We start from the raw sequence: 19,238 nt of genomic DNA on the forward strand, positions 1-19,238 counted from the left end.
CACAGGCAAACCTTTAAAGCTGGGACGGTAATAGTATTGAGGATCTGGGGGAAGGAACCTGCGTGCGCTGCTGGTGGGGTTACGCCCGCTGTGACCACTTTGACAGCAGTGTTTGGGAAAGTCGAAGATGGGTCCCTACAAGCCAGCAATTCCCTGCTTAAGGACAAGCCCAAGACCTGTGGTTCCAGGCCCAGCTGCCCTGAGAATCAGCTAAAGACCTTCTTTTCAAAAATTACTGCTGTCGGCGTTCCCTGGTGGCACAGTGGTTGAGAGTCCGCCTGCCGATGCAGGGGACACGGGTTCGTGCCCCGGTCCGGGAGGATCCCACATGCCGCAGAGCGGCTGGGCCCGTGAGCCATGGCCGCTGAGCCTGCGCGTCTGGAGCCTGTGCTCCACAACGGGAGAGGCCGCGGCAGTGAGAGGCCCGCGTACCGCAAAGAAAAATAAATAAATAAATAAAAATAAATAAAAATGACCTCAGTCCTGAGCCAACCCAGACGGGTCCAATCAGAATGTCTGACAGTGAAGTAATTGTTGGGAGCCCCAGTCATTCTGAAGGGGTTCCATTGGGGCAGAAAAACTCAAACACAGGGTGGAGCAAAACCGCGGTTCGTGGTGTCGAGGTGAGTATAACACCACTGTGTGCAGGTTTCAGGCGTGGCGAGCAGTACCATTCGCTCACAGCGGCCCCTCCGCGGGCTGCACTGGGCACCCACCCCACATGCTAGACACTGTGCCCCGCACTCGGGAAGGGCCGATGCACAGAGGCCCTGGTGCAGCGGGCACCCTTTGGAGAAGAGACAGTGGCCAATAAATGTAATCGCTGCAGGAGGTCGGGGGTGGGGGGGCGCTGGGACGGCCACACCTGCTGCGGCAGGAGGGAAAGTGCGACTCGGAGAGGAGGGCTCAGGTCACTGGTCACCAGAGGAGACGTCCCTCCCGCCCAGAGGGCGTGAGGTGGGGCCGCTCGGCTGTCTGGGAAGGAGCCCCTGGGCAGAGCAGGGGCAGGCCTGGCATGCAGTGGGCGGCAGGAGGTCTTACCGGCAACGCCAGGGCCCCAGGGGAGCCCACGTCAGAAGGGTCACTGAGAGGGGTTGTAGCGCAGCAGGATGGGAGCCAGGAGGCCGGCAAGGCGGTTAGGATCCAGGGAGAAGTGACTGTGGTGTAGAGCAGGCGGTGAGACGTGGTCACACCAACCCCATACCGTGCAGACACACAGCGGTGCCCCGTAAACACCTTGACTGCAGCCCAGCGAGCCCGAGTTTGGACTTCTGGAGTTCCCCCTTCTGCCTAAAAACAGGAAATAAATTCTCCTTTACCGAGACCGACTCTCACCGGTCAAGAGACAGCCCAGCGGCATCTGCGGGCCTCACCCCTTGCCTTCCCTCCCGTACCCGATGCCCTTGGAAGCCGCACCTGCTCCCCTGCCCTGTGTGTCTGAATCCGCCGTTTTCCCGGGAGTCGCTCCCCAAGCTGTGTGCTAAGCTGCTTTTCTCTTGTTACTCTGCCTTCCGTGTGGGGGTCTGAGCCGAGAACTCAGGGTGGAGGGAACATCACTCCCCTCCCCCACGAGGCCCCCAGGGGTGCAGAGTCCCCAGTGCGGATGACCCTCCGGGGCCCAAACAGAAGCGATGACGGAAACCACGACCAGAGAGCTCACAGGAGACCCGCCCCTCGCGCATCGCCCAGGAGGGTGTAGAAGACAATCGCGCAGTGAGCGGTCGCCGTGGAGGCGTCTATTCGCCATTTGCTGGAAGTGAAGGGTAACTCATAACATTTTCTGACAGCAAGCAGGTCTGATTCGGTTGGCTGCTTTGAAAACCAGACCCAACTCTGCCGACCGGAGCCCCGTGTGTGTTGGGAAGGAGCCACACGGGGTCCAGGTGCTCTGTCCACACTCGGCCCTGCCAGCCTGGCCGCTCAGCAGGGTCACCCAGCCGTGGCCGTGCGTGGCCGAGCTCGCGGCCACACCCCGAGGGCAGCTGCGTGGGCTGGACCTGTGTGTCGTTCCAAAGGTGCGCTGAAAATATCCTTCAAAAATGTGCATGTGTTGCCAGAAATGATACCTTTTTCCAACTAACACGTTTACCGCAGGAGATTTTAGATGCCAACTGGAGCTGGGCAGGTTTTTGGGAATCCTTTCAGGGCTCCGTGAGCAGGGGATCGTGAGAAAAGCATGGCAGGCGTTAGTGTGCCCCCCCCCACGAGCTCCCCCTGCCCAGGTGAGGAAACTGAGGCCCAGGAGGCTACTCGACGTGACTAGAGCAGACCCAGACCTCCTCCAAAGCCTGCGTGTGGACCTGGCGCGGACATTTTTAGAATTCACCCCCAGGCACCCCCGCCAGGAGACCAAGCAGCACAACCACAGTGTAGGAGGCACTGGCTCTGAGGCTGATGACACCGACTGACACCTGATCCCCCCACGGAGGCCTGAGGACGCCTGCATCCAGCCCAACTCTGCAGGGAGCCATAGTCGGGGATCAGGGTATTTTTAAAACGTAATGTAATTTAGCTCTTGCAGAGGCAATTATGAGACGATGAGGAAATCTGTCTTCTACTGGTCTGAGGACAAGCAGAGGGTCTGGACCAATTATTACTGACGTTAAGAAGATAATTGATTAAAACAGTTATGAACCCTAGTGCCAAGTTCCTTCCTGCTCAGTGTAATATGTCTGAAGTATCCTTAGTCCCCTGCCTCCACTTCCCTCACCTGAACTCAAGTCCCCACGCCCCCCAGAAACAGCCACATCCCCTCAGAGGGTCTCACCCAGAGGTCCTGAGTTGACCTGGATTCACCCTTCAGATGGGCGGGGCAGGTGGAGATCGGGGCTGACACTGGTCGAACACCTATCAGACGCCTCTCCCTGTGATCACCGCTGCTCATGTCTGCCTTTGTTAATCGGTACAATGTTCTACCCATTTCACAGATGAGGAAACTGAGGCACTGAGAATTTAAATAATTTTTCTGAATTGAAGGCGTAATCACATTCTCCAAGTGGGAAAGCATGTATTTACTTCACTACAGACACTTAATTTAATCTTTCGTTCGTGCAGTCAACATTTGTTGAATTTCCTCTATATGCAAGATACGAGGAGAGCCGTGAAGATAAGTCATACAGACCTGCCCTTCAAGGGCTTTAAAAGTGCGAAGCAGGAGAAATAAAACATACTACTGTGTTATAAAGCAGATGGTGAGAGTAGCATCGGTGAGAGCAGTCACCGTGCTAGAGAAGCAGCAGGGATCCCAGGGACGTGACCCGGCCCCTGCGGAGATCCAGGCCTCCCCAGTGACCTGCTCGGTGACCCTGCCTTGCATCGGGATCCCCTAGGAGCCATTAATAATCCTGGGGCCTGGACACTCAAACCAGGGCCTCTGGAGGGAAACGAACGTCTGAGGTGCCTGGGTGGTCCCTGAGCAACAGGAATGGGAAGCAGGCTTTCAGGCCGAGGGGATGCTGGGGGGGGGCTGCGCACGGTGTTGTGTCCAGCTGCCTGTGGGGGTAGCTAAGTCGGGGGGCAGGCTTTCAGGGGCCCAGGAGCAGGGCTGGCGGGAGGGCAAGCAATCACCGTGAATCAGGATTCTGCACTGTGGGGTCTCCCTGCATCCTCCTCACGCCCGGGCAGGGAGGGACTCTTCCCAGCACGAGGTCCAGCGTTACCCCAGCTGCCCCTGGAGACCCGTCCAGCACGGAGGAGCTGACGGGAGGGGCTGGCTCGGCCCCACACTGCGAGAAGAGGGACTCATCTTTCCACAGGCCCCGTCAGCCTGACGTCCTTGCAGACCCCGCACGGCACAGGTGCACACACACCTGGCTGGCCCCCTGCTCCCGTTGGGGCTCCACTCTGTCAGTGGCAGGTGAGGGTGTGGGCACATCTGGCCGTCGGTCCTTACGGCCTGCCCCCGGGGGCCCCCCACCAAGCTCAGACGGCCTTTGGTGGCTGGCAGCCAAGGCTGGCCGGGTGCCGGCCCACCTCCCCTCGCCCTCCGGTCACTGCCTCCCAGTTACCTGGCTTAGGCTTTGGAGAAAGTAGAGACGGGAAGTGCCCCAGGGATTTCCGCCCATCCACCCTGCCCGGCCTCCCTCCTCCAAGGATGAATCTCACAGGCTCCAGCTGGAACAGGGGAGAGGGAGAGGAGTCTAGAACTTAGTTTCTTAAATTACGATCAGGGTGACATAAAAGTACATGACCAGCTGCCCAAGAAGGGAGGCTCAGCCCTCGATCCCGTGCAGGCGTGGGTGGTGGGCAGGGTGACCCTGGCGCTCACTCAGTCCTGTTATGAAACTGCATTCATCACGGCCCTTCTTTTGTTCCCTGCTTAGAACCACGTCCCACTCACGGCAGGCGCCCAGGAACACCTTGCGGATGGAGACTGAACGAGCATGGCCCCCACCCCTCTCAGCACCTGCTCCGACCCGGGCGGGGGCCCCAGCTGGACGCACCCCTCTCCACGGGGTCCTCCCGGCCCGGCCCCCTCGAGGAGACCCAGGTGGAGGACCCTTCTCCCCAACCTGTGTGAGCAGATAGGGGTCAGCAGGCTCTGAAACCAGGACTGGTCCTAAAAAGAGAGGGATTAAAAGACCCCTAGGAACCATCCAGGAAGCTCCCCTGTCAGCCACAGGCCAGGCGGGGTCCAGATCCAGGGCCCCGGGCCCCCGCGCAGGCAGGACCCCTGTCCATTGTGGGAGCGCGTGAGAGTCTGGTCTCGGGCTCAGGGGCCCTGCGGTAACCGAATACCCTGCGATGAGCCTGAGCCGGGAATGAATAATGCAGACCGGAGGCCGGGAGACTCAGGGCCCCGCCCGCCTGTGCCCGCGAGGCGGCCAGCCAGACGGGAGATGTTCTCAGGGACACGGACGGTGTAAGTTGCAAACACTCCTGGGGCTTCGCGGGAGGCCTGTAACCGTGATCTCCCTGCCCCTCTAGTGAGCCCAAGCAGGGAGGCTCACCTTTCCAGGCTCTCAGTCCCCACGGGAAGCGGGAAGCCCCCCACCAGCTGACTCCCCGGTGAGGAAGGGGGAGACTTCCAGGCCTTGGATTGGCCACCACAGCTTGCCTGCCGTCTCCTGGGACGTGCAAGCCGTCGCCCTGAGAGCGAGGCCTTGCCCCTCACAGGCCTGGCCTGGCACCCGCGCCCTTACCAATTCTGGTGTGTCGGGGAAAGGCGGCGCCCTGAGCGTCCAGGACCCACAGGGCTGGGAGCACCCAGGCTGGCCACCCCCGTCGTCACACCCCGAGGCCCTGGACCTTCATAAGCTTTCTCCCCTCAGCCCTTTGTCTGGACGTAAGGAGCGTGAACCTGGAAAAACAGTGTTCTACCGTCACTGAGGGACTGAGGTTTGGTTTCCACAAAATCAAATCAAGCCTTCTTACCTTCATTTGAAATTGTCTGGGTAAAGCCTGGGAGCCTATCTCATGGTTATTTTAATCCCATGGCCTCTCAAACTCTTCCTCTCTTAGCCGGCAAAATGCCTGTAACGTGGACGCTGTATTTTCACTTGGGGCCCACTTGTGTGTCTGAACACTCGCAGGAGGGGCTGGGCCCGTCGTGAAATAAGAGGAGATGACCTCAGCCTTTGCTGAGCTCGGGTTGGGTAATGATATTTGCAGTCATATTTAGTTAGTTATCGTGTTGGTCAGAATCAGCCCGGATCGCTTGAATCACCCCGGAAAACCCATGGGGCTGCCTCTCCCAGGCTGCAGCTCCACTCAGACAAGTGGAAGAAAGGGGTTTATATGTAGAGACAGCAGGGCCTGACGGGCTACCGGGAGCCAGAAGGAAGCCACACGGGACCCGCCCAGACGGGGAGCAGAGCAGAGGTGCAGACCCAGGGGCCGCAGGGCTGTGCCAGCAACTCTGAATCTGGAGGGAGATGGGGACAGAGTGTGTGCATGTATGTGTGTGCACGAGTGCATGTGTTGCGTACGTGTGTATCTATGTGTACATGTGAGTTATGTGTGTCCACGTGTCCACGTGTCCATATGCATCCGCACACGTGTGTGTGGTTTTTTTACATCTTTATTGGGGTATAATTGCTTTACAAGCTGTGTTAGTTCCTGCTGTATAACAAAGTGAATCAGCTATACGTATACATATGTCCCCATAGCCCCTCCCTCTTGCGTCTCCCTCCCTCCCTCCCTATCCCACCCCTCTAGGTGGTCACAAAGCAGCGAGCTGATCTCCCTGTGCTACGCGGCTGCTTCCCACTAGCTGTCTACCTTACGTTTGGTAGTGTATATATGTCCATGCCTCTCTCTCACTTAGTCACAGCTTACCCTTGCCCCTCCCCGTGTCCTCAAGTCCATTCTCTCGTAGGTCTGTGTCTTTATTCTCGTCTTACCCCTAGGTTCTTCATGACCTTTTTTCTCTTTTTTCTTAGATTCCATATATGTGTGTTAGCATATGGTATTTGGTTTTCTCTTTCTGACTTGCTTACTTCACTCTGTAGGACAGACTCTAGGCCCAGCCACCTCACTGCGAATAGGCCCAGTCTCGCTTCTTTCTACGGCTCCGCGATGTGCATATGTGATTTTGGACGGGAGTGTGCACCAGGACCACATCACAATCTAGAGAGTCTGCCGTGTTTTTAAACTTTTATTTTTACCCTTTTCTACTTGGATGGAAATTGCATTTTTTGTCTTTTACAAAGGAAAAGTCGCGGTGAAGGTGTTTGCAGATTCTCCATAAGGAAATATGCGCTTGTGGGGGGCCCACATCCTCACCACAGTTCACGTTGGAACGCACCAGGATGGAAAGGTGGGATCTCCTCTGGCTCGTGGCATGGGAACGACGGCGAGGGCCAAGTGCCTGAGCCCAGCACCCCTCGGGGATCCCGAGGCTTGTGCTCGGAGGATGAAAGGGCCCAGGGACGAAGGCTTCTCCACAGAGGGCCCCCCAGCTCTGGCCTGGGGGAACGCCCGGGCAGCCCCGTTATCCAGCCTGGATGGCGTGTCCCTTGCCCAGGGGAGCCGGGGAACAGCTGGAGTGACAGCGAGACCCCTCAGAGTGTGCCCGGTCAGGGGGTCTGCACCCGAGACATCCCACAGCAGAGGCCCCCGAAGGCCCATGAAGAAACCCCACAATGAAGAGTCACCATAAGCACGAACCCAGCAGCCGGGAACTGCCCTGTGCACCCTCCGGCCTCCCGGCCTTGCCCCCAGGCCCCAAGGCTGCGGCTGGACGGGAGGGTGGAGACGTCCCTCCAGCCCAGCTGGGGAAGACTGGAGTGGCTGGGGTGGCTGGGGCGGCAGTCCTCCCGGTGAGGCATTTTACGTTAGTGCTTTGGTTGCTCCCCACGGTGGCCGCAGGGCGCCTCTGGGTCGGGGTTGACCAGTGGGACACCGGCGCATCCAGGCTTCTGCACCTGTGCGGCGGTGTCCGTATCAGTGTGGGCGTTGCCAATTCCTTTGTTTCTATGTGAAAATTTAAGTTTCGAAGTGTTCTAAAATAAAAGTGAAGTGACTCCACGACTTTTGCTGCCTGTGTGCAACTACGTGAGGCTGGCTTGAGTTTTACTGGGGAGCGCGGGGCACCCCTGAGCAGACCACAGGAGAGAGACAGCGGAAGTCACACGCAACTCGCTTTTGCGATTATATCCCCGCAGACCTGCTAGTTCATGGAATAACCACTCATTCGTAGGTTGAGTAAAGCATCTGCAACAGCGGTGCCAGATTTAGCCAAAAACGTTGAATCAGTTTTTAGCGTTAAGTATGTCCCATGCACGAAAAAAGTTACTTGTTTATCTGAAATTCAACTGTATCCATGCCCTGTGTCTCCTCGGGCCATCCAGGCATAAGATGAAAGCAGAGGGGTCCCCGCCGGGGCTGCTGGTCCCACAGGAGGGGCTGCACTTCAGGCGCCGTGGGCCCCGGGCAGGCACTGGGACGGCGGCCAAAGGCCAGGCCACACCCACCCCCTGAGGTTTAAATCACTCTGCTCAGGGCCATGGGGACCTAGAGCAGATTAAATGGGTTTAGAAAGACCAGAAGTGGTGTGTCTTGCACCTGAATGTAGTGAGGTGAGATTTACAGCTATTAGATAATCCACGTGTCTCATCCTAGGACACAAAACCGGCGTCAGGGCCAACACAGCGATTGATCCTGCCGACAGCCCGGCCTCCCTTGGCCGCGGGCCCCCATCTCAGCCTCCCAGGCAATGCTCACGTGGCAGTTTCAGGTCACAGACCAAAAGCACGGGACGGCTCTTCGGGGCTCTTCCAGGACATTGTGGGTGCAGCGCACAGGAGAGAGGGTCGTCCTGCAGGTTTATTCACCAGGAGAGGGGCTTTAACGCCCTCGGTGCACAAGGGACCGGAAGATACACTTGAAACATCCCCAACAAGCCGGCCTCTTACACCTGACGGCCTCCTGCAGTGGCTCCAGGCCAGCGGGGCCACTGGTCCCAGGTGGCCGAGCAGCAGTCTCCAAGGTCGTGCCCCTCAGGGTCACTCCTCTCCCAAGGCGGCTGCGGGAGCAGACGGCAGGGGTGCTGGCCACACTCAGCGTGACACTCTGAGGGCAGAGGCGCTCCAGAGAGGGAGGGGACTGCTCCCGGCCGTCAGGCAGCAAACCCCGCGCAGCAACGCCAGCCCTCCTGGCCCCCGGAGGGAGGCCAGGAGAGGGCCAGGCCTTGCAGGACAAGAGGCAGAGTCGGGGTGGGAAGCAGGCGCTGGGTGCGGGGAGACAGCCGCTGGCCCGTCCTGTCTGCCGGGGGTGGGCGGCTTGTGTCCAGTTGTCATCAACTGGCGACGGTCTCAGGATGAGGAGAAGCCACGGGGGTGACCGCCGTGGTCAGCGTCACCCCCAGGCCCCCGGCCCCTCCCCTCCTCCTGGACGCCCAGGCCCCGGCCGGCAAGGGGACCCCGCTGGAGACTGAGCACCGGCAGACGTGCAGACGGCATCCCCAACGTGTGGGCGGGGACCAGCTCAGCCCCAGCAGTGACCCGACGGCTAGGGGCGGGGCCAGGAGCTGGGCACTAAGGGAAACTGGGTCGGCTCACAGTCCAGGCCTCTCAGCGGAGCCCGCAAGCCCACAGGCCAGGGTTTGCCGACCTCTGAACCAGCCCAGAGAAGGCAGGGCCTGCGAAGCTGCAGCTGAGGTGCCAGGGAACCCGAACGGAGTCTTCACTCTCGCCACCCAAGCCGCCGCCAGCCTGCACGTCTGCTCCAGGGCCTGGAGAGCCACACGTCGCTGGTGCGTTCCGTCCTGGGACCACTGGATCCTTTTTGAGTGAAAGGATGCAAAAGAGGTAGGCTATCTACTGCTGGCACTCCTGACCCTGTGCGGGAGGCCGGGCTGGACTGGCCTCCTCGGTCCTGCCTGTGCTGAGCGCCGGGCCACAGCCATGCGGCGGCCTGGCGGGAGGGGCTCAGCTGACCCATGAGGCGCTACAGCTGGTCTAGCAAACCAGACACAACCCCGACTTGGACGAGGGGGCTGCCTCCTGCACGGAGATCCCCTTCATGTCGTCGGGCATCTGCCCATCAGGCCGCCACACGTTCAGGTCCCCAAAGATGCCCTTCTCGATCATCTCCTCCTGCCAGGGGATGGGGCAGGTGCCGGTGGCGAATTCCTGGAAGAATTCTGTGTCCTCTTTGTCAAAGGCCACACCTTTGACTGTGGAAAAGGCACCCACATCCTGGATGTTCTTTGCATAGACAGTCCTGGAGTCTGGGACGAAGGGGGGGGTCAGCATCCCTGTGAGAGGACGGAAGACACGGGGCGTGAAGGGCCAGCCAGCGGGAGGAGGCAGCCGCACTCAGCCAGCAGGGCCGCTGCCCCTCATGCGGCCCTGGAGGTGACAAGCAGAGCGACACCCGCCACAGGGCGCTGAGCCAGGCTGGAGACTCAGAGTCCGGTCTGGACACACGTCGCCAGAACCCAGCCCCCATCTGCGCCCCCTCCGCCCCGCCCAGAATCCCCGTCATGAGGGTCGGCGGGCCCTTGGCTGCACTGCCCCCGACGCCGCTGTGCCCACCGTCTCTGCAGACCCCCCAGCCCCAGTGCTGGCCTCCCCGTCTGCAGGTCTACACCTCGATCACAACATGCTCAGAACTGAACTCCCTGTGCCTTCACCCGATCCCTCCTCAGCACAGACCCTGTGGCCTCGGGACTCAATCCGGCTCCGGCTTCCCGGGTCCTGACCGCTCGCTCGGGCTGCCTCATCTCCCCGGGCCTGGGGCTGGTCTGGGCAGCTCTCCCTGGCACCCGGCACCTTCAGATCAGCCGGGGCTGCCACTGCCCTGACCCTTCCCCACCAAAGAAACTTCTCCTACTGGGGCGTCGGGCCGTGAGGTCACAGGCTCGCCCTTCCTGGGTGTGGGTTCTGGTGGGTGTGGCGGGTGCCACGCTTCTCTCCCGCAGACACGCGCGCACACACACACTCGCACACACTAGCTTGCACGAGACATGACAGCAGACTGGTGGAACGAACGACGGCTGGAGAAATCCCGCCTCGACTTGGATCGCAGGCTCCTTCAAGGAACCGCCTGACAGCGGGTTCAGATCTTCAGCTCACAGGTGTTTCCCGCACACCCCATCCAACCCTCGCCGCCTCCTCGGGTCCCCAGGAGACCCACCCTGTGAACGTCCAGTCCTGGGCGCGCTGGGACGAGCAGGGAAGAGGGTGCTCCAGGGGTGGGGTTCGCCCAGGCCGCCCGCCCCCCGACCTCACGCTAAGCTGCTGGATGCCAATGGGACGGGGCGGCCAGCGAGGGTCGCCCAGGAGCCCCCAGCCCCAGCTCCCACACGCGGACAGTACCGGCCTCCAGTTGCCGCCAGCTGATGTCTCTGAAGAGGGGGCTGGCGCGGAGCCCATCACAGGAGCCGCCCCTGAACCCCAGGCGCCTCTCGGGGTCCTTCTGCAGCAGTGCCTCGCAGAAGTCCTTACAGGCCTGGCTGAACTTGTCGGGGTAGGTGACCACCTCCTCCAGGACCCGCTGCTTCAGTTCCTTGTTCTCCACCTGCACGGCGGACACAGCACAGCCCACGTCACACCCCGGCCAGGCCCACCCGCATCGCCCCGGCTGCCACGGCAGCTCCGGACACGGCAGCTCCGCGGGCCCGGCTGACGCCACCCTCCTGCGTGTTAGCACTTAAGGGCTCAGTATCGCTGGTCAGGGCGTGAGACCCTGAAGGTGGACACCTTGCACTCCCACAACCATCGCCCCCAGCTTGCCCGGCGAGGTGGCAGAGGTCCACCGAAGGCAGACGCCCCCTGGGCCCATGGAGCCTTAGTGCAGACCAGCTTTCCCGAGCACGACTTCCAGCCCACAAAATTCACTTCCAGTTGCTCCATCCCCAGGGAGCTCCCCAACAATCAGCCGGAAGTCTCCAGCCCCACCTCAACCAAACGCTGCCCATGGCCTCTCCCTGTCGGTCATATTTGCCCTTCCTGAAACGTCCTAAAGGTTCACGGAAGTGGGATCGTCCAGAGTCACTCTTCTGGGGCCAGATTCTTTCATTCATAGTGGGGGGTTTGAGACCTGTCAGATGGACCATGAATGGACCACGGATGGACCATGGAATGGAGGGACCATGGATGGACCATGGAATGGAGGGACCACGGATGGACCATGAATGGACCACGGATGGACCATGGAATGGACGGACCATGGACGGACCATGGAATGGAGGGACCATGGATGGACCATGGAATGGAGGGACCACGGATGGACCATGAATGGACCACGGATGGACCATGGAATGGACGGACCACGGATGGACCATGGAATGGAGGGACCACAGATGGACCACGATGGACAGACTATGACGGTTCACTTTCTCATGAAAGCGTCTCCTGCTCATTTTCACCAGAAAACAGGGATCCTTTCAGGGCTGTGGGCTCAGCCAGGGCTCTGAGGTGGAGCTCCTGTGGTGGCCTGAGGCCAACGTGGACCCCACACTGTGTTGCGTTACTCTGCTGTTCTGAGCTGAGGTCGGGGAGAGACCCGTTGCTGGAGTCTAAGGCAGAGGTGCACACGCACAGAGCGACCCTACGCGTTAGTCAGCAGAGGGCTTCTCACTCTCGGGGGACTGGAGACCAGACCGTCCCCACGACTATCTCAGGAAAGCAGCGGGGACTGGGCGGGGGCCCTCGGGGAGGTCCAGCAGAAGAAACTGATGGCTGCGAGCCCCAGGCAGGCCGAGGGCCACGTCTAAAGTACGGTTCACCCCAGGACTCCCTCCTCAGCCCCACAGACAGCCTTAGCTCCGAGCAGAGTCAGCATGGGGTCCGGGGAAGAGGCTGCTTTGCTCCTTTTGTGAACAGTGCTGGCGGCTCTGAACGACACCTATTCGCGGTTCCGCTGGGCTGGCAGAGCTCCCCGGGGAGACGCGGGGCCGCCACGCGGACAGGAAGCAGGGGGCACGGGAGGCAGGGCCCCAGCACGGCCACCCCCGGTGCCCACTGCCCCCAGGACGTCCAGGGAAGCTGCCGTGCCTGCAGCAGGGCCTGCAGCTCAGCATCCGGGGAGGCGAGCGCCTTGGCCTCCGGGAAGGGCAGGGAGGCCGCCGGCGGGGGAGCCACGCCCCCCAGAGCAGCGCCGCTCGTGGGGGCGGGGCTGGGGCGGTCCAGGCTCCTCTCCTCCTGACACGCTCCTTGGCACACGGAGACCCAGGAGATGAGGTCACCGTGTGTACCATGAGAAGCCTAGTGCTCCCCGAAAAGAAGGTCACCAGGTCCTGCGGGGACACTGCTCCTATCACACACACACACACACACACACACACACACGGAGCTGATGCCAGCTCAGCTGCAGGGACACCGCTGGTCACCTCCTACCTTCTCTCCGCGGGCTCGGAAGGGGCCTCTGGCTGCGATCATCTCGTACAGCGTGACCCCCAGGGAGAAGTAATCCACGGCAAAGTCGTACTCCTCACCCCGCAAGAGCTCCGGGGCCATGAAGCCTGCGACAGGAGCACAGCACGACTCAGAGACCAGCACACGGGCTCGCACCTCCCATCTCCCCGGAACCCAGCAGGGTCCTCGCGCCGGGACATGCGGGGCTGCCCCGCGCCCACCCACTAGGGAGCGCTCCCCCGGTTGTGAGTGTCCCCTTGGGTACAGCTATCCCTGGCGGGAGCCCCCTCCACCCGGGGTGGATCTCACCCCCACTGTGGTGCCCATGGCGGACAGAGCCAGTGTCTGAGGCTCATGCAGGGCCTGTGGTCTGAGGCAGGCGCTCAGACCCGAAAGGGCACAAAAGGAGAGGCTGAAGCCCCAACACTCCTAAGAGCGGTTTGGACGCCCAGTGGCCCGTGCACTCCACTTCTGGGGAGTCGGGGCCACGTGCTGGGCCCTGCAGGCTGAAGGGGACACCCCGAGAGCCAGCTCTGGCTTCCGTCCCTTTGTGCCCCGTGCAGAGGCCAGCCCAGGGCATGGAAAGGGTAGACGGGCAGCACCTGGGGCCCGTGGTCCACTCCCCCGGGGCCGAGTAGGCCGTTGAGGCTAGGTGCCAGGGTGGCTTCTGTGCTCGGATGACTAGACATCCCCCCAGAGGCAAAGTTGAGCATGTCCTTTTGTCTCCAGCACCGCCTGGTCCTTCAGCGTTTACCTGCGTTCGCGGCAAGTTCCCAGGCGGGACATGGCTGGATAACACGGGCCACGCTGCTGTGGCCACAGGACATTCCCCCGGAGGCTACAGGAGCCAAGTTCCAAAGAACCCCCTGGCCCTGAGCACAGCGTCTTTTCAGGGATTACAGGGCTGGCCAGACGGCCCAGACTCTGGAGAAAGACACGTTCCACCAACCACAACTTCTCCATGAAAACCGGCCCGAGAGGAGGGCCCGCCGACCACAGAGACGCAGCATCGCTGCGGCAAACAGCCCGCTGGCCCCTCCCGTCTGCTCCACCCGCTGGGACGGAGAGAGCAGGGGTCCAGGGGAGAGGGTACGGAGGGCTCCCCGAGCCTTCGCTGGACGCCCCACCTTCTAACTCACAGCGACCCCAGCCTCCGCTGCCACTGCTTGAGGCCCCCGCGCCCGCCTGACCCCAAACGCACGGGTCAGCACAGCCCGCGGGCAGAGCCACGCCGTCCAGGGCTCAGAGCCGCTCGGCGGCCGCCGCAAAGTCTGGGCGCCCCCTAGCGGCCGGTGGGGCGTCGTGCAAGCAGGGCCGGTGACACCCCAGGTCCACCGACTCCAACCCTGGACCTGATCCGCAGGGAAGAGGCGAGCGGCATTTCGCTCACACGCTCACGCCCTGGAGAGGAACCTCAGAGGATCCGGAAAATTCACGACGGGACCTCTTCCTAAATAAAGCCGCAGATGAGGCAGACCCGCTGTGGCAAGAGGCACAACCCCCAAAGGAGCCCAAAGCGCAGGATGGGGGGCCTCGGGGACAAAGCAGGACCCGAACGGCCCAAGTCCCGGGAGCAGCTCTTTGTCCCCGAAGCCGGACACACACGGAAGAAGCAGATCTGCTGAGAAGTCCTACAGAAAACCCGGGCCGTCAGGAGGGCAGAGCGCTCGGAGCGCCCGCTGCGCCGTGTGTGAGCGTGAGCCTGTCTATCACCCCAGGCCCCTGCGGTGAGCACCGAAGCCCCCCGCCCCCACCTCCCGCTCGGATGCCTCTTCTCTGCGCCCACCTGCCTGGGGGTGAGAGGAGATGGGGTGGGGACAGGAGGCGCCACGCACGTACACGCACACAGACACACGCACGGTCCAGGGGCCACCTCACAGCTGAGCACCTGCCAGGCCCTGTCCCACCCACCCTGCCTCTGTGCTGCTTCCCTCGGTGCAGACCCCCAGGCTCTGCCCGTGGCCAGCGCTGGGGAGCTTCCATCACAGAGGGCACGCGTGGCAAACAAGGAGTGATTGTTCGGGGGGGGGGTCGGGGGTCGTCCCTGCGTGGGTGCCAGTCCCGCAGTCTCACCCTGAGAGGGGACGGATGAGGGAGCATCTTCCTGACAAGCCCCAGCCCTCACCGTGACGCCCACCCCAGGCCGCGGGACCCCAGGACCCCGGGCCTCGTCCCCTTCGCCCCCATAGCGGCTGCCCTCACTCCGGCTCTCAGGCCCTCACCTGGCGTCCCCGCATAGCCCTTGGTCTTGGTCTGCCCTTCCTTCAGCTCCACGGCCAGCCCAAGGTCAGAAATTCGGATGTTGCCTGGAGAACAAACATGGGGTCAGGTCACACGCGGCCCCGCAAACAAAGGCCCCTGGGGCTCCTGGACACACACACGTGCACAAGCAGGGCGCACACACGCAGGGGCCGCTGCTCCCCCGTTCAGGCTGCGGAGGGCCCGAGGGTCCCAGCAGCACTCGCAACTGGAATCCGGGGCATAATCCCCCTAAAGCCAGCCTCCTCGTGGCTCTGTCTTCCCCGAGCTCTGCAGCAACAGCCTTTGGGGCACCAGTGTGTCCGTCTGACCCGTGATGGGGAGGGAAGGGGGGCTCTAAAGGGACTTACGGGAACCTCAGTCTTGGGGGTTATTTCCTGATGAGAATCCCAGTTTGACTCCTCACGAAGACAGCAAACAAAGGGATCGAGTGGGGACTCGGCCATAACCGTTAGCTGTTTACTAATAGCTCCACACACGCCGGCCTCCTGGACTAAGTCCCCGCTGCCCTGGCGCCTAGACATGCACCAGATTTCACCAAAGTCCGTCAATAATCTCCACTCGGGGATAATGCCATGCGCTCGCAAAATGGCCGAACGAACAGTAAACAAACTTGAGACGTGTCTTGGTGCCGTAAAACTGTAACGAGCATTTATCAGAGCGGGTCCCCCCCCACCGACGCCCAAGCAGGCTACAGAGGTGAGCAGGGCGAGGGGAGGCCGCGAGGGGGCCGCCTCACCGTCGTCGTCCAGGAGCACGTTCTCGGGCTTGAGGTCTCGGTAGATGATTCCCCGCTGGTGCAGGTGCTCTAGACCGCTGATGATCTGGGCCGTGTAGAAGATGGCGCGCGCCTCCGGGAAGCCGGGGTTCTCCTCATCCACGTTGTAGATGTGGTACCTGGGGGCAGACCGTGTGGAGCCTGTGCTTCTCTGGCACAACCAGGAGCCGCGTGCCCACGGTTTTGACGGGAAGTAAAATCTCGGGAAAGCATCGAGGCCTCCAAATCCCACGTTGTGTCGGCAAAGCGTCCGTCATTTCAGCCTCGGCGTCCAGCCTTAGGGGCCCACGGCGGAGCCTGGACCGCCGGCCGCCGGTGTCTGTGTCCTCACAGCCCCTCAGCACAGCTGTTACAGGGGAAAGGCAGGGCAGCTCTCCCCACCCCACCTCCCCTGCTCTGGCCCGCGGGAGGGAACAGGGAAACAGGCCCCAAAGCCACCTTACAGCCACCAGTGAAGGAGCCAGGCAGAGGGAGGCGAGGGCGGGCCACGGGACCAGCCCAAGCCCCATCCAAAGTGAGCGGCCGACCCAGAGCCCAGGAGGCATGTGGGCCGTTTCCCCAGAGACACGCAGACTCCCCGCTGGGCCCTCGGAGGACTCCCCCCGGCCTCCCGGCCTCTCCTATCTCCCGTTTCCCTGTCACGTTGCACAGAGACGCAAAACCTAACAAGCAAGGTATTTAAACTAGAGAACAACCAGGGAGAGGGGAGTCAGGCCAGTGATCTCGAAGAAAACAAGAGAGAAACCCTCACGTCAGCCGGAGCGGCAGCATGAATGGCTTTTATGCTACGTGTACCTTTCACTACAGTGTCCTGTAGCAGAGTGTGGGGCAGTGCCACGTACCGTGTGCCACGTGTACGGGCGGTATAGGACGGGGTAGCGCGGGGCAGCGTGGTGCAGGGCCGTGTAGTCCTATCGATACAGCGTAGTATACATAGTGCAGGGGGACACGGCAGCGTGTGTAGCGCAGCACACCGTAACACAGCACAGCATCGCCGCCCAGCGCGGCGCGGGGCAGGGGAGGCGAGTAAAGCGTCACGATCTCTCCGCTCTCCAGCTCGTGCTACTTGCGCTTTCCAGACCCTTCGCTCCTCCTCCGTGAACGTGCACAGGTGGCTCAGTCAGGGCCTCAGAGCCTCACCTGGAAAGCAGGGCCAACGAGCCCACCGGCAGGGTTTCGGTGCAGGCGAACCCAGGCCCGAGAACGGAGGCACAGCGACGGCCCCCTTGTGTGAGGGCCGTGCGAGTCGCCTAAGTGTCTCAGGTGTATCAGCTAACTCTCCACAGCAACCTCGGAAGGCCCGTATCTCACCTCTATCCCCGCTTTACAGACCAGCACGCTGGGGCAAGGGCGGCCGTGTTGCCCAGCTGGCAAGTGGGTCTTTTCCCCTCGGAGAGCCAGTGATCCAACTTCTCCCGGGAGCCCAGGGCCGGGCCCTCAGGTCCCCGGCAAACCCAGGCCCCGTAACGGCGACGACGCCCTCTGGTTCTCCCTGCAGTGGGTGGCCAAGCCACGGTTCCCGAAGTCGGCCGCCCAGTGCTTCCGCTCTGCCACCACCCCCAGAGTGCATCGTTGACGAAGCTCGTCTTTGTTTGCCATCCCTCTTAAAGCGCGGCCCTCGCCCCCCTTGAGGCCCCTCCCGCCCCTTTATCCACCGTCCAACTAGCACTCGATTCGCAGCTCCTCACGCCCTGCTGCCCTCCCTGCTCACCCCGCCGTCTGCCTGAACCCGAGGCCCGCAGGACGGACCCATGACCGGAGAGCTTGACCGCCTCGCCCAGGGTTCCTGCACTTCACTGGGACTGAGGACACATCGTTTCGAGGACCCGCAATCCGAAGGCAAAGAGGAGGACTGAGATGGGGGCAGGGCTTGTCTTTACCACCACGTCCTCAGCATGTGGGAAGGAGCCCCTCTGCGCACTCGGCCGCGTGAACCCTCCCGTCCCGATCCCACAGCTGAGAGGTGGGCGCTGACCTTATGTCGCCTCCATTCATGACGGTCATCACCAGACAGAGGTCGGTTTTGGTTTCGAAGGCATAGGCCAGAGACACGATGAACCTGCTGTGGACTTTGGCGAGAATCTTCTTCTCCACCATCGCGCCCTGGAAAGCAGGGTAAGCGCCCAGGGTTAGGCGGGAAAGTGATATTGCCGAAAACGGCAAAGCTCCACAGACCACAAAATGTAACGATAAAACAGAAACAGGGCTTCCCTGGTGGCGCAGTGGTTGAGAGTCCGCCTGCCGATGCAGGGGACGCGGGTTTGCGCCCCGGTCCGGGAAGATCCCACATGCCGCGATGCAAATAACTTAGAGACATGCCTCACATGCCCTGTTTCACAGAGACAAGATAGGGCCTGGGAACCCATCACGTGCAGAGGACTCCGGGGTTCCTAGGGCCGCCAGCAAGGGGGCTCCTGCCAACCAGCCTTAGAAATGTGGCTGAGGGTCCCGGCAGGTCCCCAGGCAGCCTGTCGGCACTGACCTTCCCTTCCAGCTCTTCCTGCTGCAATCCCAGCCCTTCTCCTCCCATCCAGGCCTCTGAACAGCACCTTTTCAAGCCACCCCGCATCCCTGTTCATTTTCTATATTGATTTTAAGACCCCATGAAGTCCATTTAATGTGTTTTTGAAAGCTGTGCTGGGTAAGGAGAAAGAGACCTGTTGAAGGAGGAGTTCTTGATGCTGAGAAGCCCTTTCTACCCACTGCGTGGGAAGATTTTAGGCGGATTTTACTTTGCAAAAGTTTGATAAGTTTCCTGAACTCGGGAGAAGAGAGGCTTAATACCCTAACAGTTGGATTCAAATTGCAGGTAGATGGCCCCGAGGGTTCCTGCTGCCCGCAGAGGCCGTCAGGCAGAGAACCATCGAGGGGCCCCGGGTGGGGTGCTCGGGGGTAGCTGCTGTTTGCCCCCAGTGTGATCCATCCTGTGCAGCGGGAACGGGAAGGAAGCCCACGCAGGCAGACGCGCGCCTGGAGATTAAGCAGCTTTGGCTGACCCCGCCCGAACGGGGCCTGAGGCCAGACGGAGAGTGGGCACCGCTCGGAGCAGATGCTTCCACCACCCCCAATGCCCGGCCCGGACAGCGCTGCACGCGGGCACCTTGGGGCCTCCCCACACCAGCCCCGGGGAGACTCCCCCTGCAGCCTCCTCCCAGCACAAGCCAGGGAAAGTTCCAGAAAGTCAGAGTAAAGAATCTGGAGACTCATCCCCGCAGCCTCCCTGACACCGGCTGCTGCGCTGCGTGGCACTGGTGACAAGCCGAGAAGCGTGGTGCCACGTGGCACAGGACCCACGCCAGCCACGCAGAGGCCGCTCTGCCAGGAGGGACGTCCCAGGCACCGAGGCTGGTGGTCTAGAGCGGCTGGACAAGCAGGGTGTCCGAGCGCCACCGGCGCCTGCC

At 61.6% G+C, this 19,238-nt stretch overlaps 1 protein-coding gene across 1 annotated transcript in view; it reads right to left on the reverse strand.

The window, feature by feature from the left end:
* Positions 1-1,081: 1,081 nt before the first annotated feature.
* Positions 1,082-19,238, reverse strand: part of GRK1 (G protein-coupled receptor kinase 1) — a 19,071-nt gene continuing 914 nt past the window's right edge. Inside the window, exons 2-13 of the mRNA XM_024752643.1 lie at positions 17,813-17,940; positions 15,799-15,956; positions 15,023-15,106; positions 12,783-12,907; positions 10,761-10,962; positions 9,408-9,697; positions 8,355-8,511; positions 6,822-6,980; positions 4,340-4,558; positions 3,810-3,895; positions 3,568-3,725; positions 1,082-1,157 (exon numbers count right to left, since the gene is read on the reverse strand). Coding sequence (XP_024608411.1) covers positions 1,082-1,157; positions 3,568-3,725; positions 3,810-3,895; positions 4,340-4,558; positions 6,822-6,980; positions 8,355-8,511; positions 9,408-9,697; positions 10,761-10,962; positions 12,783-12,907; positions 15,023-15,106; positions 15,799-15,956; positions 17,813-17,940 — 1,842 coding nt within the window. The remainder of the gene's footprint in view (positions 1,158-3,567; positions 3,726-3,809; positions 3,896-4,339; positions 4,559-6,821; positions 6,981-8,354; positions 8,512-9,407; positions 9,698-10,760; positions 10,963-12,782; positions 12,908-15,022; positions 15,107-15,798; positions 15,957-17,812; positions 17,941-19,238) is intronic.

Source organism: Neophocaena asiaeorientalis, unplaced genomic scaffold (genome assembly GCF_003031525.2).
Source record: "Neophocaena asiaeorientalis asiaeorientalis breed wild unplaced genomic scaffold, Neophocaena_asiaeorientalis_V1.1 scaffold825, whole genome shotgun sequence".
NCBI lineage: Eukaryota > Metazoa > Chordata > Mammalia > Artiodactyla > Phocoenidae > Neophocaena > Neophocaena asiaeorientalis.